The sequence below is a fragment of the Etheostoma cragini genome, chromosome 10, assembly GCF_013103735.1.
Source record: "Etheostoma cragini isolate CJK2018 chromosome 10, CSU_Ecrag_1.0, whole genome shotgun sequence".
Classification (NCBI taxonomy): Eukaryota; Metazoa; Chordata; class Actinopteri; order Perciformes; family Percidae; genus Etheostoma; species Etheostoma cragini.
In genome coordinates, this window is record NC_048416.1 from 22,521,916 (window position 1) to 22,546,969 (window position 25,054).

General features: G+C 38.3%; 1 protein-coding gene across 1 annotated transcript in view; it reads left to right on the forward strand.

The window, feature by feature from the left end:
* The first annotated feature begins 4,328 nt into the window (after positions 1–4,328).
* fgfrl1a (fibroblast growth factor receptor like 1a) overlaps positions 4,329–25,054 on the forward strand; it is a 65,560-nt gene continuing 44,834 nt past the window's right edge. The window contains exons 1-2 of the mRNA XM_034883834.1: positions 4,329–4,855; positions 6,382–6,477. Of these exons, the coding sequence (XP_034739725.1) occupies positions 6,417–6,477 (61 nt within the window). The 5' untranslated portion in view covers positions 4,329–4,855; positions 6,382–6,416. The remainder of the gene's footprint in view (positions 4,856–6,381; positions 6,478–25,054) is intronic.

A 25,054-nucleotide genomic window follows, 5' to 3' on the forward strand; every position in this document is an offset into this window, starting at 1 on the left:
ACATTTGAAAACGTGGGCTGGCTTTCTCAATCAATGACATCATTAATTGAGGAATTAACATCATTAACAGGAATGTGCGCAAGCTGGGAGAGAAAGCTCCATTTGAAGGGAAATGTGTTTTGTGTACGTCATACATCTACAGACATCTTGTATTACACACAAAATAACTACATAACACACTTAAAGATGGGGGGAAAAAACCTTAATGCAGGATCTTTAAGTTAAAATTTCGTTTTTATATAGTACATGTAACAAAGTATTTACTATATATACGTACATCAAACTGTCCCACCTTGACACTGGAAGTGGACACTATTTTTTTTTCCAACTCTGCAAGAGGTAACAGAGTCGAGCTTGTTAGAATACAAAAATCCAGAATTACAAATTTATAATAATACATCTTGGGGGTATGCAACATTAAATGCCTTTTTGCTTGACCTTTCCTAAGTGAAGCCGACATGTATTAGGAACACTTTGCACAAAGTACAGTGATGTGGAGAACTTACTTTAAAGTTTCAACATAAAGCCATCACCCAATAAGAAAAAGCACATGTTATAGCCATTTGCAATCGTTTGGCTGATGTAAAATGAAAGATTCCCCGCCGTGAAAGTGGCAGTTATAGTCGGGACATGTAGGACAGTTAGTGAAAGTTTAAAAAAAGTAAAAGTAGTATTTGTCTGACAATGATATCTGTTTGGCAACAGTTGCAAGAAGTGAAACTTATTTCACTCTCTACAGCAATTAATGATACATACACAATACACAGTCAACAAAGACTTTCTCCCCTCTGTCCGACTTGTAAACACCCACTAAAAGACCCTGATCTGTGGTAAGATGAACATTTCTCATCTGATTCAATCCTTAAATTCCCGGAGGTCAGCTTCCTTACCGCCTCTCATCTCACAATAGAACTGTTGTCTGTGACCACAATAGTCTTTACTGGAAATAGTAAAAAATAGTGATAGACAGCCTACATTTGAGCATAGAAAACCATATTCACCCTCCATTTGTCATAATGTTTTTTAAAATAAAAGCAGGTTCTTACAACTATAGCTGTAAAAACATGAAATATTGCCCATGTCAATGCACATGTGAACATGTGTGCATTTGTGTTCTGTTACCTGTAATATAGTCCTCTGCTACCATCTACTGGGTAAAAACATAGAATTAGTCCTCAATAAAGCCCTTGACATAAGACTTGCATGTAGAGTGTTGGGACATTTTCATTATCTTTTGTACAGAAGTAGAAAAAAACCCTCTCTCTCTCTCTCTCTCTCTCTCTCTCTCTCTCTCTCTCTCTCTCTCTCTCTCTCTTTCTCTCTTTGTATATATATATATATTTATATATATATATATATATATATATATATGTGTATATATATATATATATATGCACATACACATACATGTACATCTGTATGTTTGCACAGTGATACAGTGTTTGTTATTCTTAATTGCTCCCCAATATATCTTTATAACTTTACTCTATATATTAACTAACAATATATTGCAAGATTTAAGATGTAGACAGAAGATGAGCATATTTTGAATATCAAGGTTTTACAGAATGGCGTCATTAACATTTAACACAAAGCACATAATGCACAAGTCTTTCTCTACTAGCCACCAATAAACTGTCACAGTTTCCCTTTATGACCTTCATTTTGACTGTTAAACTGTTAAATTTTACACAACATAATTGCACTTGTTGACTCCCAAAAGTAAAGCTGTTCTTTTCATCCACAGTTTTAAGTTTTAGAACTTTCAATGTATTGACCTGGGATGGAATGGTTTGACTTTGTTTGTTTTCTGTTTTTTTACTTGGTCTCACATTTATTTCCAGGTAGCATTGCAATTTCTTTTCCCGGCTGCTCAGAGACTCTCTGGGACACCGGGGAGTTTGGTCTGCCGTCTTCTGACGGTAAAACAAAACACAGTGGTTTGAGCCACGGAACTGGAGCACAGCCATGGACAATACTCTGCTGTGTTTCACAGTTCAAAAAAACCATTGCTGTACAGACAGACATTTTAAATGACCCAAAATATCATCAGCCCATTTCACACAAACCGGAGGTTGTTTTGAGCCCAAACACGGGCTGAACTGAACTCATTTACTTGGCCTTCTTTTTATCTTTGTTTATTTTTCATGTTGAAACCTTGGCCATCTTCCAAAAAGCTTGATTGGACAAGCCAGCAAAAGGTGCATTAGTGTAGAAGAGTTTGACATGGATTAAATTATCTTCAATGAAGACTTCCTTACAGTATATCTGCAATTACTAAGCAAATTGGTTTTTCATTTAACACAGTCAGATTGAATTCAGGGCTTACCACACAGTATTAGTGGGGATTTAACGCATTCCTGTGGAACCATGCTTCAGGTTTAAAATGAAAAATAGCTCCACTTAAATAACTTTGGACTTATCACACAATGGTAAATCATTAGGCTTGTTCTTGATCAGGCCTTTGCAGGGTGGCAATGCTGGTGTGCTATTCCCTTTATCACCAGGAGATGGCACCACTGCTTTCCATTTCATATTGCATCACGTGTCATTTATCTGACTTACTATACAATTGCTATATGTGTCAGAGGTTGCATGCCTCTGGAGCAAATTGGGGTTGAGTGTCTTGCTCAGGGACACATTGGATGAAAAAAACAAGGTTAAAAAGCAGCCTTTATAGTTGACAATTGGAATAATCAAGGTTCACATTTTTTTTCATATTAAAACATGTGTTGTATGGTGTTACATGAGTTTTTAATAAGCGTATTCTATTAATTTTAGAAAAATCAATTTTATGGGACAAGTTTTTAGTGAATGATTACTGTAAGAATGCATGATCATGTATTCATGTTTGTGTATTTCAAGCTATCTGAGTACACTGAGATATACAGTAGGCTACATGTAAGTCCAAAAAAAAGATTTCAGAGTTGACATTCGGAAAATACTTTTTAGATAGAAGAGAGACCAATGAGAAGGGGACAGAAGCTCAAAGACGGTTGAAAATGAAATCTACAAGACAATTCACAGTGGTGGAAAAAGTACTAAATATTAATACTAAACAGTTGAAGTAAAAGTAATATCATTACCAAAACTCTATTACAAGTAAAGCTTCATTCCACATGTGACTTAACAGTACAAAAGCATTTGCATCAAAATACACTCAAAAAAATACTGATCATGCAGAATGGCCCATTTCATATTATTTTAATATTAAATAATATTTAATTAATATGTATGCGCATCAATTTAATGCAGCTGATAAAGGCGAGGCCTATCATTTACTACTGCCCAGTAGCTTGTGAATTACAGCAAGGGATCAATAAAGTCTCTATCTATAAAATCACATCACGTATTTGTTAATTATATCTTGTATTAATGCATAACCAGAATCTACAAAGCACTAGTACAAAGTACAAAGTATCTAACTAGTAACTAATAGAATCAATACATGTAGTGGAGTAAAAAGTGCCACATTTGTAGTGGAGGAGGAGTATAAAGTATCAGAAGTACAAGTACATTAAAATTGTGGTTAAGTACAGTACTTGACTAAATGTACTTAGTTACATTTCACCACTGACTACTCATTGCCCATCTGTAACAGGGCAGCTCAGAAATCACCTGTCACACTGTCAATCAGTGGTAATCTGAAAGCACATTGATGTTTGAGCACGTATGATTAATTAGTTGAGAGAAAGAGAGATTTTATCTGTTATTATATATTCGAATTAGCTTTCGTAGGCCATCAATGCTGCAGGACATCTAGACAAACCACGTGTGCTGTTGTATACCATTTATTTCTCACAGTCTGTGAGTTTGAGACTGTAAAATCTGCTGTAATAATGTCTAAATGCCATGAGGTGGCAGTGGGGACCCATAATCATGCTAATCACGGCCCACAAAGCAAAGTACTGTACATCATAGACTGTATACAGAGTCAATGCTGTACTGTACATACACAAGGCTTCATGAATACGACAGAATAGTGGGGGGAAAATCTCTACTAGTACTCCAACTTCCATTTATACTACTTCTAGTCCTACTACTAAGCAGCTAATTACTATAGGCTATTATTAATAATAGGCTAGGCTAATATTGATAATAAGCTATTATTATTATTATGATTAAATGAATGAAGGTACTACATAAAAAAATCCACCATTTCTGTTTGTAATATGATTTAAGTAAATTTGAGACAATGCCCTCCTCTTCTCCCCCTTAACCGCTCCAAATTTGTCCGGCACGTTCCTGCTTTCTGATTGGTCCGCTCTCTGATTGGCCTGTCCTCTGATTGGCTGAAAGTTCCGTACTCGGACAGTCAGTCAGTTTGTTTTCTCGCCTGCGGCTAAAATTTGTACGGCGAGGCGCTGCTGGAGGCAATGTGGATACAGTATCCAGGTTTGCGTTTTATAAATAAGTGTGTCAGTACTTACGCAAACTGGCGGGAATGTAGATAGAGGCTTATGTTTTTCTATTTTTTTCTTTTCCCGGTTCTGTGAGTGGTGTTCCTCGAGCGCCTTACATGCGGACTGTCATTCAGAAATACTACAACAGCTTCACGTGTTTGACCTTAGTCTGTCTATTTTAGATATCATTTCCTACATTTACCCTCATATTTTTCGCTCGCGCCGCTGAAGCCTACTTTATACACTTTAACAAAGTCGACTTCATTCACTACAAGTTGGCGTTTCGGCAGACAGACGTATGTAAATGCTTGTTGGTTTGAATCACGGATTAAGTTATCGCAATCATAAAACCATTGGAGAGGAGGTGAAGGGCTGTTTTCTGGAGAAAGGCATGGTATACGTGCAGGTCATCAGAGGGTAACAGACTGTGGAGATCCCGTCACTCTTTTACAGTAAGTCCGACATTATTAATAAGCCGACGTAATTGTAAATATGTAATGTATAAGCTCTAATATATCCTCAAGGTCTTAATGCTTGTGTGTCGCACTTTAGAATGAGTACTTAGTGAACTTATATCATCTCATGTTCATTCGTCTGCCTTTTCAGGTTACAGAATATAGTTTTTCCCTGTGAAATATTTAATTTAGAGTCAAATGTATCTCATGTTCCAATATAATCTTAAACGGTATTAATCTACAGAATTTGTTACTTTAGGTAAAGTGTTGCCACTGAATGCAAATAAACTGTTTAAAAAAAAAAGGCATGTCAGGTATTGATTTTGAACAAACGATAAGTAGCCTATAAGTTCTTCAGACCTCCAGTTTGGGATGATGATAAAGCAAACAACCACAGGTTGAAGGCTGTTCTCCTCCTTACATAAACGTTTACTCTTTAATTTACAGCCACTTTTAGCTGTTTTTATGCTGTTTTAGGAAATATATATTGTTCTCCCAGTAAGATAAGTACACTACTTATTTAAATAAAAATGTGTCTAAACCTGACTTTGGTACGTTGGAAATCTATACTTGATTGCAACGAATCAAATCAACTATCCTCCACTTTTAAGTGTGTTTCCTGGTGAAATGAGACGCGGAGGTTGACAGATGCTGATCAAAGATACAGAATGTGAAAGTATAGAAATAAGACCTCAAAAAATTCAGGGAAGAATTTATGTGGCAGAAAGATTAAAACCCCTGTAAGCAGAGACATGTGAACAGGTGGACAGAATAAATCTCTGAGAAAAATACTTTGACTTCCAGCACACCTCTGCTTCTGTGCTATTGCTTTTCCAGCCAGTGATGAGCACCTTACTTTATTTTGACTTTTGTAGTTCCAAATGAGGTTTAGACGAATACACTGAATGGAGAAGATGAAGTAGAATCCTTTTGGAAGTGATTTCATGTATTATTTCATTTTCTTACATCTACCTTTCAGAAACTTCAGCCTGGTAGGTTTTAAAACATCTGTTTAAGAATTAAAAGTGTTACAAGAAATAAACGTCTCTGTTTTGTTTCGAGGAATAACAAACTTTTATTTGATTACTTTACTTAAGGAATAACTTATTTTCTACCAAGTTATTCCTACTTTTCTCTCTTCCCAAATTCAAGGCAGGTTTTCTCGTAGATGCTCACCAGCTGTCAGCCAGTTGGCAGAGAATCATTCTTTGTAATTCCATTGTACTAGCAGGTATTTTGGCAGCAATTAATAAAAAAAATTTAAAAAAGAAAATTAAAAACATTCTGTGAAATAAAGAATACAGAGCGGGGGTTTCAGATACAAATCAGACTCTGATGGTGGATGATACAGCGGTTTTGATGAATCAATGTTATATGTCATCAAAAAGATTTCCATGCACCTTCGAGGTGGGAAATAATTACGTAGTATCTCCCAGATATAAATATATCACCTGTTGTTGTTGTTGTTGTTGCTCATGAATAAGCACCTTAATTCTTTTCTCTCATTTCCTTTTCCATCAGAGAGGCTGAGAATTCTTCTTTCTGAAAATAAACCTAAATGGAGCTTCTCTGGGTCTTACTGTTGCTGAAGGTGGTCCTGATGTCTGCTGCTGCCAGGGGTGAGTGACAGAAGCACTGATTTCCACAGAGGCTCGGAATATTACAGTTATGTAGTAGTACTTGTAGTAGTACTTGTAAAATAAGAAGTCTTCCAAAGGTTCACCTGGCATGGATTAAAAGGGTCTGTAGTGAAGTTAGATTTTTGCATTCTTGCTGTCAAACTTCTCTTTCAACCTCAGGAGGATTTGTTTAAAACATGGTGGTACGATTGACTGTGATTTCAGACACTACTGTGTCATTTAAGCTATGTTGGGAGGACAGGAGCAACTGCTGATATATTTGCTCAGAATTTTGGATATCTGTACACATTGTGAAATTCACCATATGAAGGCTTTTGCTCTTTAGAACGTTTGACTTCATCTGGTTATTCAGTCACTGTCTGGTGTTGTTGTACTTGCCTGTGAGTTTCCAACTTGTAGTGTGGTGTTCTAGCTCTTGCGTTTTTGCAATTAGTATTTTAGCTCAAAATCTAAATTGACCAACCCCACAGGGACGACGGTGGTGAGGGTCAGATACAGAGAAGTACCGGTGAAACTTGAAAATGATAAAAACAAACAATAACAGCTACAGAAGCTGTTCATGGATGAGAACAATCCCCAGCTTGCAGGCATTATGGGCAGACGGTTGTGGAGTTGGCGCCCGTTCCAGAGATCACACCGATGATGAGTTTCAGCGGGAACAAAGCTGCATTCAGCGAGGCGAGGCCGCGCCAGTGTGCAGACATGGGGCCGAAAGTAAACACGGGCCCGTAGACCGCAAAGAGATGAGATTAGATTAGCCTATTAGGGATGTTTGCTGTGCAATGCTACAGCATGTCCTCCCCCTCACTGCCTGCAATCTGTCAATGAAACCAGGGCAGGCTGCAGAGAGAGATAGAAGGTGGGGGTAAGGGTGGAAGGGAGGAAACAGGACAGAGGCGGAAAGAAATAGTGTCAAGAAGAGAAAAGGGGTGCCTCAAGGACATAACAACACTGGAGTAGTAATTGCTAATAAAAGAGAAAGAATGAAAGAAGGGAAAGGAGAAAAGAAACTAGGCAGGGAAGAGTGAGGAAGAGAAGGGAAAGAAATAGACAAGGGAAGGAAACAGATTATAGGAAGAGGTGTGAGAGAGAGGCCAGAAGAGCACGAGAAGGACAAGGGGGACACCATGCCATACTAACCCTATATAAAATGAAGCTCCCCCTTGTCTTGTGATAGGCTACACTTGACTTGACTGACATATCTTCTCTCTTGGTTAAAATACACTATTAGCACTGGAGAAATCTAACTGAAGCTGCTGTTAAATGATGTGGTAGAAATGGAAAAAATAATGTAATGAGAGGGATGCTGGGTTTTGGTGGCCCCTTGGTCTGAATTTCTGCAAGATTTACTCACAGCCCAAAATAATCCCTGGATTACTTTTGCTATTTTGCACCAAGATAAAACAATACAGCTCAGAACATTTTTAAATGTCAAGCTCAAAGAAAATCACTTACTGACGTCTACAGTCCAACATGCTTGCAGGTATGTTATTTCCAATGTAATTTGATTTCCCCTGAAATTGTCAAAGCTTACCTCCACGCTGTTTATTTCCCACCACAGCTTTCACCAAACCACTGCAAATTACTAATGGCCTTGCACTTTTTAAATGTAGCAGCTGTTTCTTGAAACTTTGCACACAAAACGACAGCTGCTTAATACACTATGTTTTTACCTCAATAGTTACAAAAAGATGTCAAGAGATCAGTCTGGTTGAGTTTGAGCTGTAGTAAGAGTAGCTAAGTACAGGCACAGCAATCTTGTATTAGCCGCTGCTTTACTGTGCAGATAGGAGTTACAGTAAGAGCTTTGCTCAGTAACACATGGACAATAGGTGTTCAGGAACAAAACAAAAACTTTTAACAGCAAGTCTGCCGTATCCCACTATAGCTGGAAAGAAATCAAGGTAAATATCAGAATGACCAAAAAAAACATATAAGACAGCCTTTGGGTAGTCTGGGAGAAGTGGGATTGTGCGGACACAAGACACCTTAATGCTTCCAAACTAAGGCAGGTATGGGGTAATGAGAAGAAAATCAAACCCATAATTACAATTTCTAGTCTTCAATTCACAAATTATATTTTAGTTGACAAATTTTGTAGAAATTACTGTGGAAAAGCATTCTTTCGTGTTCTGCCCTTTTTGCATTCTCTGCTTTACCCTAACAAATGACGTAGAGAAACATTTTTATTAGTGCCTTGGAGACTGCTGAGATGTCCCAGAGAAAGATACATACCAGAAGTAGGTTACTCGGAGCAATGAACAATAAAGTTCAAAATATCATAAGACAGATTTGAAATCGAAAACATTAACTCTTTTGTGGCCTCATCTGTCTCAGCAGCCCCCTTTTGCACACAAGGTTCAGTTACAGTAAATGCAAGGCCACTATTGTATAAATAGTTCCTACTGCTTCTTTTTAATAGCCACAAAATCACAGCAAAGTACACTATGGCTTATTGAATTAAATAAATAATTGACTGTATTCAAAAAAAGAGTGCAACATGATTCCTTTAATGATCATAAATGCTTATAAACTCTAAAAAGGCTAAATATCTAAAAGATTGTTACTGTTCTGTACTGTCCTTGGAGGTGCTAAGGGCTGAGCATCCAACGGCAATGAAGGCTGTTTTACACTGTCGGTGCCGATTGGCTCATGGAGGCAGGAACAGTGGAATAGCTAAGAGCTTTGATGGACTGCTGCAACACACAGAGAGGAAGAGAACAATGTGTAGATGGAGGCCTGGAACAGGACAGAAAGTCCTGAGTGATAGTGGAAGAGATACAGATAAGGGTGAAGAGAAAAAAAGGAAGGAAAAGGATAGCCAACAAAAAGAACAGAAGGCAGGCTGAGAGAGAAAGACAGAAACACATAAGCCTAGAGATAGTGAGGGACAGAAAGATACAAAGATGCAACATTTATGCCCCTTCTTACAGCAGATGTAGAGTTGCATAAACTGCGCTCCAGAGGCTTACACAACCTCGCTGTTTGAACCTGTGTGTGTGTGTGTGTGTGACTGAGCATGAGACTGAGCAGCTGAGAGATTATCATTCTCCCCTGTTAGCTGAACAACATGGGCTTGAATACCGGGGTCAACGACAAGGGGTAGGCGAATGCATTTTGGGCTACCTGCAGGTCTAAACTAAGCATCCCCTGGCTGTAGCATCATATTGAATTGACAGTTGTGAGAGTGGTATTGATCTTCTCATCTAAGAAACAAATTATATTGTATTTTCCAGAACATCAAACAATTCCTTTTTAAAGGTCCCATGGTGTGAACATTTCACTTCAGGAGGATTTTTTAACATTAATATGCATCCACCCAGTCTGGTCCCCCGGTGCCTAGACATGGTGATAGGTGTAAACCGAACCCTGGGCATCCTGTTCTGCTTTTGAGAAAAATTAAAAATCTGATGGGCCGATCTGGAATCTTCCCCCTTATGAGGACATAGGGGGCAAGGTTACCTCCCCTTTCTCTGATTTGCCCGCCCAGAGAATTTGGTTCCCATGAGAGAGAGACATCATGGCTTTTAAACGCTTTCAATAACTACAGAAACAGAAATGGCACTCACTGAGGAGAGCTCATTGTCTGCACCGAGGCTCAGTTGGGAAAGATACTTCAGATACAGTATAAGGGGACCACTAAGGTCTATGTAAAAGAGACTTCAGATACAGTATTAGGGGACCACTAAGGTATATATAAAAGAGACTTCAGATACAGTATTAGGGGACCACTAAGGTCTATATAAAAGCATCCAAAGTGCACCATGTCATGGTACCTTTAAAGCACAAGACATTGAATTCCTGAGCTGGGTTTGTTGTGAGGTATGTATTCCTCCTGGCCAAATGTAGATGTTGAAGTAATACAACGTTAATTCTTCCACTGCAGCTAGACACACACGAGTAACAGCTTCCCTCTAGACCAGTTTCTCGCATATAACAATCAAAGAAGCCCATTTTAGAAGAGAGGATGTTGCATTTAAAAAAATGGACTTTGTCTTTAACGGAAAAACTCAATGTAAACTGTTAGGTCTGTTGCTTTCTCAGAGCTGATGATTAGGCAAGTGGCAGGTAAGGAAGAAAATACCAAAAAACAATGGAATGCACTGATCAGATCAAGCGTTTGTTTATTGGTAAGTGCATGCCTGTGTTTCTGCTTCCCTCTGCGTGCGCGCGCACACACACACACACATAAATTGTGCATGTGATGTGAAATGCCACGTGTATGTCAGATGGTTATCAGCATGTTATATGGTATTTATGTAAGCCAGCTATTAAATGCTTCACGGTCAAACAACTGGAAGAGGGCACAGAGGATGATGATGTGATTATTGAAGTTACTGTACTCCAGCAGAGATTTTTTCTTCTTCTTTGCCTAAACCAGCAATGATCATCATCACCACATCATAGCCTTGTCTTGTCTGAATCTTCCATCCCAATCCAAAGAAACAATAGACCAAGAAATTAGATGACTGTGGTTTGTTGTACATCGATGCAAAGTTCTGTCTACACAAGTTAATGTTTTCCAGGTGATTGATTCGTATAGACCACCCCTTATCCAGAGGGAGGGAGAGGAAAAAGAGACAGAGATGAGAGGGTTCATTTCTTGTACCAAGTGTAAAGAACCACAAACACATTAAACATGCATCTTCACTGTACTGAATCTGCCAAAAACCAAAATGCAGCAACAGAGAAAGACAAGAGAGCTTCGTCACTGCAGACAGTGCAGAGTGTAAACAACTGAATACACAGATGCTGAAAATGTATACAACTAGAAGACGCTACCCATGAATATAACTTAACACGTGTAAGCACGCACAGGCGCACACACAGCCCACAATCACTTAAAACCTTCTGTCCCACTCACTCATTACTTAGGAATGTAATTAGCATGCTAACACTATGATGGGTAGGAGAGAATTGCGGTTAGGTAACAAGGGCTGCAGGAGGCACACATTTACCATAGATGACAACACTAGATAACTAGTAGAGTTTTAAACTTTTGTAGAAAAGTAAGCGACGACTAGATATATGAAAATGAATAGACAGAATAGAGGTTAAAGTGGTGTCTGTTGCCGGACTAGATGCAGTTTTTCCTCAGATCCTAGTGGAAGTCTTTCATAGAGATATAAAGTACGAGACAAAGGTGGTGTTTTTCTTCTACTTATGTTCTAGATTTTTCTTGTCTTTCCGTCAAATCAAATTAAGAAATTGGAGGTTAATAGGGGAGCACACAGACGTGAATCATGGATGCCTACTGTTCCTTCCCTTTGTTTAAAAGCAGACTCATGTAAGTTTTGCGGTCACGAATCCTTGTCTCTGGCCAAAATTAGTGCTTAAGGTATAATAACTGTGATTTGGTATTTTATTTTTATTATTATTTGGTGCAACTAACAATTATAATTTCCTTAATTGATGGCCTCATAAAATAAAATAAAGATAAATGTCTATCCCATCCCAGAGTCCAAGTTGACGTATTTAAATGTCTTGATATTCAGCTCTAGTGTTATATTTTTGGGGGCTTTTTTATTGAAAATTGTTGATAGATAGAAACTAGCAAAGTGCCAAGGGTTGGATTCAAACCCGGGCTGCTGCCAAGGACTCTTACATGGGGCGCACTCTGCTGGGTGAGCTAATGGTCGCCCTAGCTCAAGTGTAAGCTAAAAGGATGTGGCATGAGTGGTGTTCAACCTGCAGGTCTATAAAAGAAATAGCAAGTAGTAGGGCTGTACCTAATACCAATTTTTGAGCTTCGAAGCTTTAGTGCTTTTCAACAGTGAACTTTCAAAGGTTCTGTGGATGTGGCAGCAGCGGGGGAAAACACCACCTCTGACCGCACCTGAAGGCAACTTAATTTCACTGAGAACAAGGGAAAGAAAAGAGACGAAGCTAGAGAAAAGTGACTGTTTTGTTGTTGCAAGACACAGTCACCTGTTGTTACACAAAATCCTGGGTAGATCCGTGCTTGTTTTTGTTGCTGCGATGGAGGCTGTGATGTCTGAACCCCCCTTAACATTACCTGATTGTTCACCTCAGGATTGACGTTGGGTTGTTTTTCTCCAAAAACTGAATTGGGCTCAAATTTGTTACTTTAGACATTCAAAACAAATGAGTGACGTCAGACGCAGTGTGTGTTAATGCTCACCCAGCGCCTCACTGTATTAGCATTATGCACAGCTGTATTATCTTTAACTTTTATCATTTAACAGTTTAACCTGACAGAACTCTACAAACATCAGACTGCTCGCTTGTAACTCAACATTTCTCCGTTCTTGGCTGAGGTGAACAACGTAGCTCTGCATACATTATTTTAGCCTGCATGCACATTTAAAAAGAATTAAAAAAATTAAAATCCCAAAATTTAAAATCGAATACCTACCCATTGAGCAAATATTCAGGTCCAGCCCCAGCAAGTAGTGGAGAAGGAGCTCAAGTAATACTATTTTTGACAGAATAATACTTTTATAAAGGCCCTGTATCACTGTTTATTGAGATGTGGTGATCAATGGTATACTCCTTGAGTATTTTAGTTTGAAAAGCACTAGCCTTTGTTGCAAATGCCACTATCTAACAAGGAGATATGGGTGACCAATGAATAAAAATGGTTAATCTTTAATGGATCATGTCAATTGGTGTTTAAACTACACCCACATTGATTGTATTTTCCCACACAATGAGTTCAGCACTGATTAACCATGTAATTACATTTTGTGATAAAACACATTGTGTTAGCTTGGGTTTTGGTAGTTCTCTTTATATGAACAATGGAGGAGGAGGAGAGCATCTTGATTCCTCATAAAGTAAACAACTGCATACAACAGACAGATGCTTCAAACACACAACTTTACCTCCTTGTAAACAGACACTCTATAGACTCACGTCAGTAAATCACCTACACCCCCACTAATGTTTTTTAAGCATGCAACGCGTCTTCAGTCACAGGTAACAGCTAATCGTAAATACCATTTGACATGCTGATAACCATTATACGGCCTGATGGTGGTGGTGGGCATCTGGCTGCCAGCCTCAGTGTTTGCATTGGAAGAGCTGGATCCAGAGGGGTGACACTTTTCATTAGCATTCACGGATGAGTGTTTTTTTTTAAAGTACATTTTCTCAAGCATGGCACAAAATAATATACAATATTTTTTAAGTTAGCTAACAACATTGTATGTCTATGACCTAGTTTTAGAATTGTCAACAACAACTTTTAAGGTAGAATAAAAAAATTAAAAAAAAGGATTTTAAGTGACTCTATCATGCAGATTAATTTATTATTCCTAACCGGTGATCATTTTGTCCTTTTGAATGAGAGAAAAGGAGAAACATTCAATGCATGTGTTTGTTATTTACATGGTGATTAAAAGACAAAGGGAAGCTTCAAAGGGCACAAATTGCTCTTTCAGTTCCTCTTGTTAAATCCTAATGTCAGGGCCAAATGTTGTCTTATTGGCTGTTTGGACAAGTAGAGCAGTGGCTGCCAAAGAAATGTCCAAATGAAAAATTTAAAGAATGATTGTCACAAAAGCAGACATCTATTTTTTCTTCTATCGTGAATTTAGTTTGATTTCAGAAGTTTGGAAGAGACATTTGTCTTTTATGGACAGTCTAGAGTAAGATCTCTCTCTGGGATTTTCAGCCTTCATTCTTGAAAAAAAAAGCACTACTATAGTTACAAAACTTGCATATATTGAGAACTGTTCTTGTGATCTACTTATTTGCTGTGTCCTGTCATCTATGAATTATAATAACATCTCCTTTCATTCATTTTTATGTCAAATAAATACTTGGCAGATTTACTTCTCAAAGCTAGAGAAGACTATAGAAGATGACTATAGAAGAGAAAAAAAGAATTTTACATAAACGTTGCGTTATACCTAAGCAGAGCACTGTCAGCAAGTTATTGCTGCTAAATAGAAGAGATTGGCGCATGGTAGCAAATCTCCTGAGAAGTCAGGTAAGATTTCTTAAGTATGTTGCTGCTTTGCAGTTTGGCCAAGCTTGCTAACGTTAGCTCAGTGTTTGTGTTTCATGCTTCTTGCGGTTCAACGCACAACTGAGAAGTTAGCCTTCAGGGCTTTCTTGTTGTTTAAACCAAAACCGTGATTTGTTTCCCCTACGCTGTGTCGTCTCTGTGTTGTTTTTTAGAGGATATGCCCAAGTAGGGGGGGGTTCTAGCTCATCTATTGAAAGCTACTTGCCAACAGTTAAGTTTCCATCCATATGTAGCACATATTAATTTCCAGGAAATCCACAAAAGAAAATGCTAATTAATGCATATTTTCCTCTGCTACAGTTTTGCTAGTCATTTTAATGTAACCTTACATACACATAAAGAAATTAAACAACACTGACATAAACCCTGAACCCAGGGACCTTATAGGGGCAGGTTATCTCTTTCCCCACACCCCACTGCCGGAACCGCTATTCTCCTCAGAGTTTTACAGGGCCTGTTAATGTTAAAGACTATTAGCCCACATTTAGATAAAGTCAATGTTTGCTTTAACTTTGCTAATGGTGGGGTAGTAATGGGGCTGTCTGGACACACTCTGTAGGGGTTGATGGTGTGTCACTGGGATGTGAAGATGTGATGTGTGTTTGTAGAAGGGGTGCAGCAGAGACAAGAGCAACAGGAGAAGATAAGATAGCAGAAGAAGGCTTTGGGGAGAGAAATAGAGAGAGACAAAGGAAGAAAATTGTTAAATCCCTAAACATGCGGTTTTACTCTATTCTCCCCTTTAGTCGCTATATGCTGTAAAAATCATCTTGTTTCACTTTATACGACGGTATCACATATTTGTATCCACTTTTCCTTTAAGCTATATATGTTTACACTAGGAGAAATAATGAAACTTGAAAGTTCTTTATGTTTGAACAGTGTTCAGCTTCAAAGCGTGAGTTTTTTTTATAACTTTACTGCAAACAGCATACATGCATACAATGCTACAGAATGTACTCTATATGCAGAGAAAGTATGATTGCTGGGGTAAGTTTTTGTCAGCAGCAGGGTAGAAAGGTATGCGGGGAATAGAGGAGAAACATCTTAGTTTGCTGTTTAAACTGTTTCCACTTTCTAGGTTCCCCTCACACCAACACACACAACACAACTGTTGCTTACGCTTTCTCTGCATTTTAAAGCACACACAATAATGATAGATTTTGCTAAGACAGCATTGCAGTTATATATTGGTAAATATATGTTGTAGCAGAGCAAGTGTTTTTTTTTCCAGTTTTCAAAGTTTCTTTTTCGCTGTTCTTTCTCTTACTCTCTTTCTTCCCCAGTTTCTCTTTCTTTCTCCTACATAGTGCAGTATTGTGTGTGTCGTGGCGCCACAGTGCTGTATTGTGGTCTCAGTGGGGTTGGGGTATGTTTGGTCAACGCTACAGCACTGCGGGTCAAAGGCCAGCCAGTGGATCTGGGAGGGGTCATTGTGTGTGTGTGTGTGTGTGTGTGTGTGTGTGTGTGTTAGGGTCAGAGAAAGCACATGCCAACACCAGAGGAGGCTGTAATAACACACCAGAAACCCCACAGGACAACACACACTGCTTTCACTCCTTTATCTCCTGTCTGTCTCTCACTCTGTCTCTGTTCAGTAATGACATTGATATGTAGAATTACTAAACATTTAAATAATACATTTAATCCAACTATTGTGAAGATATTGACTTACAGTATATCTTTTTTATTAAGTGTTTTTAAGGGGCGAAATTTTAAGTGACCCCAACAAATCTTGGTTTGAAAGGTTAACATGTAATTTTTGAAGTAATGTCTGTCAGTCAAGCAATCATACCTTTACTCAGAACACTTATTTTCCAATCAAGTGGATTAGTCATAAAAAATCAATTTGTTTAAAATATGTTTTTAATTTCTTAAGGTCTTGACCCCAGCAATTATGAATGATATCTACTAACTGTGATATCAGTAGAGCTTTGTTCATCCCCACCACAAAACCATGACTTAAAATAACTTCCCAGCTTGTCTACAAGTATCTGCTGTGGAGTAGGAACACTACATTCACAAATCATTGATAAAAGAATGTGCAGAAAAACTTCCCAAATGCAAAGCATCAAATGTGTTTTTCATATGTTTACCATGTTTATGACATTTGGTGGCACGTTGAGCACCATATGTGGCAGGGTGTTATATATGGTTCACCACATGCATTTTATTGGATGCGGGCGTTTCAGTCGTTAAGGTCAATTCAATATTCAAATTGACAGACAGACAGAATTAGTTAAGTCAAATGAGATTTTGTTTGAGCAGTAAAAACAAGATAAAAAAGGTTTGAAGTTATCAATTAATGATATTTGCAACCACACACTGACTTTTTAGATACCAGATACAGTATATTGTAAATTTAAATTTTAGTGATTGCTTGTGAGCCTGTTAGCAGAGCTTGTTTCTAAAAAAGTCACGATAAGAAAATACAGAGTGTATATTTCCATTATAGGGCTATTTGCTCAAACTACAGAAAAACACACTTCCCATGCCCTGGTGGTATTTAAACATACAGATAGATTGGAACATGTCTTTCCAATGAAAAAACATCTTGAGTTCCTTTGGATAATCAATAGACTTTACAGTCAAGAACTTTTTTCTTTTAAAATCTGTCCAAAGGGAGGTCTTTATTAGTGTTGCAGCTAATTGTCTGTACTGCCTTTACATCGTTTCTCTCTGATCGGTCTGTTCTCTCTGTCACTTTCTATCTCGCTCTCTGACAATTTATATCCTCTTCCACTTTCTTTGTCTCTGCTGGTTTCTCTCTCCCTTGTCTACCGTTCTGTCAGACCCCTTCCAACCCATTTAACCCCCATCTACCACACACACGCAGTCTCCAGCTGTTATTCCTGATGGCGTTACAAATGAGATGTTGAAAGGTGATTGCTGGGACAGGAGACACAGTCCCTTGTTTTCTTTGGGCTTCGGTGTGTCAGATTGGGCAGACCGGTTACATGTGTGCGTGGGTGCGTGTGTTTGGGTGTGTGTGTCACACACCCAAACACTGTCCACACCCACACACACAGTGTGTGGGTGAGTGAGTGTGGATGCAGCACTCAGGTGCAGCTGTGTACGTGTTTGTATTATTGACTTGATAGACAGGACACAAACACAAAGGCTACCCTAAGCCAAAATTACCTCCATTATGACCTCAGTCTCAAATGTGATTGATATGTTATGGAGAGTCAGCTATGCTCTCTGTCCTTGGATATCTATCAGACATACAGATGACCTTTAACACCAGTAAGTGGAGGCTGATCCAGGGCCGGATGTTACGGCTGACGGCTTTAGGAAATATATTTTGTAAGCTGTTGCTGTAGATTCTAGCTATGACTGTGCTTGTTCTATTGAGGTCTTATTTATGTTTATTTAAATGTACGAGTCTAAGTAATGCAAAGCCAAGTCATAGATCTGTATTTATATCATATATATACTGTACATACACAAGTTTAACATGTGCATGTTGCACTATTTAATCTAGAATTAGAGGAAGGAATATGCAAGGAATATGTATAGCATACCTGTTTCTTGTTTTTCATTGCTGTCTACAAAAACAGGAAATTCTAGTTCATTCTCGTATTTTAGGATCACAAATGAGAGTAGAAACAATTCTGAGATGTTTTCCTTGTTGTGGCATGTGCAACTGAAGAGGAGGAAAAACTAAAACATGACACAAAGTTGAAAACCACCACACATGAGGGAACACAAACACGCTCGTCTTTCTCCGCAGTGCCAGCTGTCTATGTGGAATCCATACTGCAGGGGGAATGTGAGAGGAGTGTGAGAGATGTGGGGGTGGGTTCAGCAAGATGGGAACTCTGGAGGGGACATATACAGTACACTGGGGACTTTGATCGTGTGGCTAAACAAATAAAGTTGTATTGTCTCTAAATTAGTACAGTATCAACACATTTGAAATGTCCGAGATTATCCTTAATGTATTTCATCAGGTTTGTTTATTTCAACACCAGTCATCATTTGCCACCAATGGTTGATGAACACTGCTTACATGTTTTTTAAGTGTTATAAGCTATTCTGTCTTGGCTAGTTTGAACAACATGTTGTCGGACCATGTCGAAAGACTGAAATGTTATACACACCTCGCCAATTACCGAGGTGAAGTAAGTTGGATAGTCTGTTTTGGAAAGTTACAGAAATTGTCAGCCTCTAGCCAAACATTACAATGGACTCCCAGAAAGTAAAAGTACAAAACAAGGAAAGGTTCAAATAAAACACAAAAATTGAAATACAGTGCAAGCAGCAACTTGTGGTAAAACATTGATAAAATTGACATGTTACATTGGAAAATAATACAGGTAAGAATTACATGACATTGAAGCAGGCTGGCAGTAGCCAAATTAGCTTAAAATACATGAATCAAGCATCATGACAACAATAAGCAGCAATAACTGATATTAATAGAAGTACACAGGCAGAACATGTACATCAGCATATGAATTACACCGAGATAGCTGCACAAGAAACACAATGGACAGCACATCCAAGAACAGTAATTGGGAAAGCATGAGACCTATTCACAGCCAGTCTGACATTGACAATGCCTGTCTGGCTATTCTGTCCATTCTACCTTGTTACCCTTTTTTAAACGGTTTATTTTGGGATAAATTACTTTTCAGAATCAAGGGTCTAAGGGCAAACCCTTTTGTTAAGCCCTTTCAAGCAAATTTGTGATTTGTGAGTTTTGGCTAAATAGATATAACTGACTTGACTTGACCTGACCTTGAAATGATTTGAATGCAACAAAAATGTCAACAATGAGCTTGAACTCCTGCTTATAGACAAGAAGCCAAAAGTTCATAACCTCAAGACCTATGCACTGTTCTGACACAATGTGGTTCAACTATTTCAGGACTTCACATGCAGCCAAAGTAGACAGTGCATCCTGTGTTGATTATTGTTAAAGATTTGAAAAGCAGCTGAGAATAGCATGAGTGGCATTTCTTGCATTTTCCCAATGTAACAGGAAAAACATTGACCAGATCTGTATAAAAATATAAAACAGATATTGGTTACAGCCGCTGTGAAATAACCCTGGACATTAATCCCCTACCGGGAACCAAACAGTACTGATATCTAGCTGAAAGGCCTGCAGACCAGTTAACTCTGTTAATTATTTCCCACTACACGGGCCTTCGTCACATTGGTCAGCTCAGCATACGTATTATCCGGAGGTAATCCCTCTGTTGTGCTGGCACCATTATCACACGGGGACACAACAGGCCTATTCTTCCACACGTTATTAACAAAGGTACTATAAGCTGCTTTCTGGTATTTAACTGTTGTGTTGTCGCAGCTTAAGGGAAGGCAGTGAGATGTGGTGGAAAAAGGAGAAGGTGATGAAAAAGAAAGCTCAGATCATTGGTGTAGTGGAGGTAAAGGTCTGAAGCTGCAACCACACTGAATGACAAGTGTTATTGCACTGGAATTGTACCTCTTACAAATTCATGTGACAAATAATTGATTGATTAAGTTTTAGTTAAGAGTGAAATATTGGTTTACTCTGCCTAGTTCTTTTACAGTAGAAGTACATTATAGCATTAGTGTCCTCTGAAACCCATGTATCTCCAGAATGTCAGCTTTTCATGAGCTGGAGTTAACAGCCTTTTTCAGTGTAGTGACCAGGGCCTGAAATCAACACCCTACCACCTGCCAAATTCGGGTGAATTTTGCATTTTGCAGGTAACACTGTCAATCTACCTGGCACGTTGGCAGGTAGCCAATGAGAATTGAGTGATTCAGACGTGTAACAATCGGTAAGCAGGGTACGCAGGTGCTTATGGACCTGAACCAATTAGGGGCCCACATCACTGGAAGACATTGATTGACAGCCGGGGGCCCCTATCGCATTTTCATTACGTGCAGCAATCCCAGTAGTCCCACCTGCAGCCACTGACCAAGTGGGAGTGAGAATAGGTCAAATTCAGTTCCGTGTTTCTGATATGAAGACGAGACGTGTCACTCGAACATCTCACATTTACGTACAGCGAACGATCGTGCAAAACATTTCAGGCCGTCCTTCCAACCTGTAGACATTTTATCATCAATGTACGCTGCAATGTTTTTTCACTATAAAGATGCTGAAAGTTGCTGCTGTTTCGGCTCGCTGCAGCAGACTGAGCTACTGGTCTGTTCCCACCGCACGTACATACACACACACACATAAACACACACAATCAAATATGGTGGATGCAGCAAAAGGATTATGAGATGTACAGGATGACCTAAATTGAGGACAGCCACATTATTGTAAGTGCAATGATAATTTAAAGTCCAATAAGTTCTTTATCAACCCATATGAATGTGTGTCCCAGCCCAGGATAGGAAATTATGCCTTTATGCTGGATTACCAAAGAAGGTCACCCTACTAGGCCTACAGCAATGTCCAAAGGTAGGCTGCCATGAATAGGACAGGATAGGATCATAGAGACACAGCAATTCCTGTTTTTCACCTTTAATGAGGCAAAAAAAGTGTCTGGTAAAAACTGAGTGTGGCAGGTGGAATTTTAAATGAGGCAACAAAAGAAAAATGTACACCAATTTTCTCCATGAAATTACCTTAAAAATAAAACTGTGCCTGTTTCTGTGGGAATTTAACATAGGGGTGTGTATACTTAAAACATTTATTTACACTACATTATTCATTCACTAAGAATATTAATGTCCTTAAAAGGTTGGATTTCCCTATTTTTTTAATTAAGGCATTTAGATCAATTTCCAAAAGATATTTTCTTAATCCTCTTTTTAATCAACTTTAGCATGGGTGTGTAAACTTATTCAAGCCACTGTACATGGGTGGCGATCCTATTTGCATTCAATTTCCATTTATTGCAATTCTAGAAGTATTGCCCTTTGATAGTATTGTGACTTCTTTTTCCTTCTTTCACAAAAACAAAGGTTGAATAAAACACTTTTAAAGACAATATATCATGAGACAATTCTAAAAACTAATTGTTTTCTAAAAAGAATGCACATCACATGTCAGTTAGTCAGTCTGACATTCATTTCAGTTGTAAAGAAGCACATAAAATACATTTTCTGCATTTTTTTGCTTTCACTTCATTTAGTTGAAAACAGATATGATGTAGTCACCGTCTTTAGTACGTATAGAAAGAAAATATTCAGGTGAATCATTGGGAAAAAAAGAATAATAATAAATAGAAATATAGAAAAAATATTGATTCAGAAAAAAAGTTTCTAGTTTCTATGTTCTTTACAGATTTGGATTTTAGTCATACAGTCAAGTCATACAGTATTATCAGTAAAATATGATGTATTGTTATAAATTTACTTCACAACAGTATATAAAGTAGTTTAAATTAGCTCCACATACATACACTGGTTGTATTTCTAAAATCCTATACTAATTTAACACTCTTAACGTGTCTGCTTTGCATAATGAGTACTTTCACTTGTGGTTCTCAACAGCTCGTACACGCCCATGCATCACCTGCACAGGTGTTTTCACTTTAATATCCCTGATTAGAGTAGTGGTGTGGTGGCCATTTTGAGCATTTATCGAAGAATGAAGAATTTATGGTAACTTTAGTGTAGATTGTCCAATTTCTCATGATCGACAAGAATCCAGGCCTGAGGACATTTTGACGTTTTTAGGTCAAATTTTGTGTTTTTGGTTTTAGCGCTGGCAATAGGAAATCAGCCTTATATGACAAACATCATCCGATTTACATGAAACTCATAATGTGTGGTGCACATGTGATACAGAGCCCCCCCCCCCCCTATACTTTAACCATGCCGATTTATGCCATTAATGCCATTCATGGCATTTAAATTGAATTGAATTGTGAGTAAGAGTAGAACTCTAGCACATGTTTGGGCCCTGTTCTCCAAAAGCATTGTTGTCTAATGGTCAGTATGCATCTCCCCCTTCACATTTTTTATGTCAAAATTAGGTGGACTGCAACAGTTTTTGTAGCTTTACTGAAACCATGCCCACTTTATGCAGCAATTGGCGAAGTATGCAACAGTTATAAAGTACTACTTTATTTTCAGCATAATCTGGCCTTGACTCTTACAAAATGGAATGGAAAATGGGCTCTCAGTTTTACTGTTACAGTAACAGAACTATTAATTTTGCTTCCATAAAGGCAGACGCTCACCCTTACTTGCCATGAAACAGAGCCTAGACTCCATCTCTATAAAATGGCGTGCACATGATGTTAGAGTGCAGGATCAAAACCATGTTAGCCATGAAGCACTGTTTTTTAAAGGTTAAAGGTCACTTTAAGGAATCTTTGCTTTTTCATCTGGGAATTTCCCTTCTTCCTTTAGCAGTTTATGTCCTTTTTAAGACTTTGGGAGACATTAAGGTGTTCATGAACAAGGGGCGATTTAAAAAAATAAACAAAACAAAAGCACAAACAAACAAACAAACACACATACACAAGCATGCTCACACACACACACACACACACACACACACACACACACACACACACACACACACAATAGCCTAAAATGAGACAGTGACCTGTCTTTTAAACTGCTTTTGTATTTGTATTTTATTTACTTGATGACTTCAGAACACAAGCAAATTACCTTAAAATAAAGAGTAAAGAAAAAAACACAAAAGTGTCCATTGTTTTAGCCTTCCAGGGACACCTACTTAAGGTAAATTCAATCGTTTAATATCTTATCTGCAATTGCAACTGGCAAGAAGTCAAATCTACCTATTAAGATGTTTATAAATCCAGTCTCGCTCTCTCTCTCTCTCTCTCTCTCTCTCTCTCTCTCTCTCTCTCTCTCTCTCTTTCTTGCCCTTGTACTCTGTTGCCTTCTTTATGTCTTTGTTAATACATGTGTCAATATGAAAGTCTCCCTTACAGTAAATATTCACCTCTTTATCATTAAATTGGAACTCAGCAGTTGTGTGTGTGTGTGTGTGTGTGTGTTCTCACTGCTGTTAATGAGTAACAGTGTCTGCCTCCAAAATGCTGATAAAAGTCAGGTCGAGGACATTGGCTTGCTTCAACCACACGCACACATACGCACACAAACAAGAGTGTTAACTATTTCTTATCATGCGCCAACTATGTCTTGCCTTATCTGTAAGGCACGAGGCACTCTGCAGACACACAAACATACACGCACACACAAACTCAGAGTATACTGTACCATACAAATAGATGTATTTACGGTGGCTATTTTGTTAAGATCAATACAGCTAAATGTTGCTGTTTACCACAAACTGTGTGTTTAATTGGATTTTGGGTCAGAGGGCCATTGCTTGCTGTTGTGTCTACTGCTGGTGACTGCAACCTGACATTGACAGAATAAGTAAATTGACCCTGACCTCAGATCACTCACATACGACCACAACACCTGCCACTACTGCACTGTTAGGGAGAAACTTTGCAGTCACTGGTGAAGGTTGCCTAGTGTGAAGCTGTCTACATGTCTACATTTTCTCTTATAAAACCTTAAATGCAAAACTTGTATCTGCTCTAGCAAACCAAACTTCCTCATGTAATTCGTCTGATATTTTAAATCTTATGCAGAATAATAATAATAATAATAATAATAATAAGCATAATAAGAAGTATGTGTTTTTTTAGTTTCTTTTAAACTATTTCTAAAATCTCTGTTGTGCTAAAGCAACATCAATTTTGCTGTCTTAAAAACCTGCAGACCCCTTGATTCTACAGTTTATCATATGCAACTACCCGGTTTATTGAAAGAAATATATACATTTTTTACTTGTTTTCTGAGAAATATTTAATGCTTAAACATTGGTGATTCAGGATGAAGGTAAGCTGAGTAAACTGCCATGCCCCTTGGTAACTGGCTCTGAATCAGAGCATCTGCTTCCTGTCTGTCTCAGGTCTTATTTTGCCCTAAAATGTAACCCAGTCCCCACCCCCCATACACTGACCAGCCAGACATGCACACACAAATATACACACTGAACTGGAACAGTACTTAAAGCCTTTGACCTACTTGCAGCCCAAAACTGGCCTGTTTACCCCGTTTCCTTTGCCACTCTCTTTCTTTACCTTCCTATTTTTGCCTTTGGTTAACAAGCTATAAGGTGATGTTCTGGATTTCCCTGGGTGCTTCAATCTCTGTCTGTTTTTCCTAATTATGATTTATTAAGTGAAAAAGTGGCACTTAAAGCTTGCAAAATGATTCCGTATTGTGTTATATATAAAATTAGGCCATCAGGCCGTCCTGTCTTTATTTCTATATATGGCTGATGCAAGAGTTGAGATACAAAAAGTGTAGAAATAACTATCCGTACTGTAAAACAAACCTCATCAGGTCACATGGATGTTGTGGAGACAGTCTGTTATCGCAGGAGACAGGTGTGGCGTTTTAATGTGCTCACTGACAATCTGTGTAAAATCCAATTAACCTATCGTCTCCGCCCATGAAAGACAGACATAACAGAGAAAACATCATTTTCTATCTGCGTTTTTGAGCAACTACCGGATCAGTTTTCACTAAATCACGACCGTTGATAATAGACAGTCATTCCTTTTGAGGATAGATAGATAGATAGATATTTATTGATCCCAAAAAAAT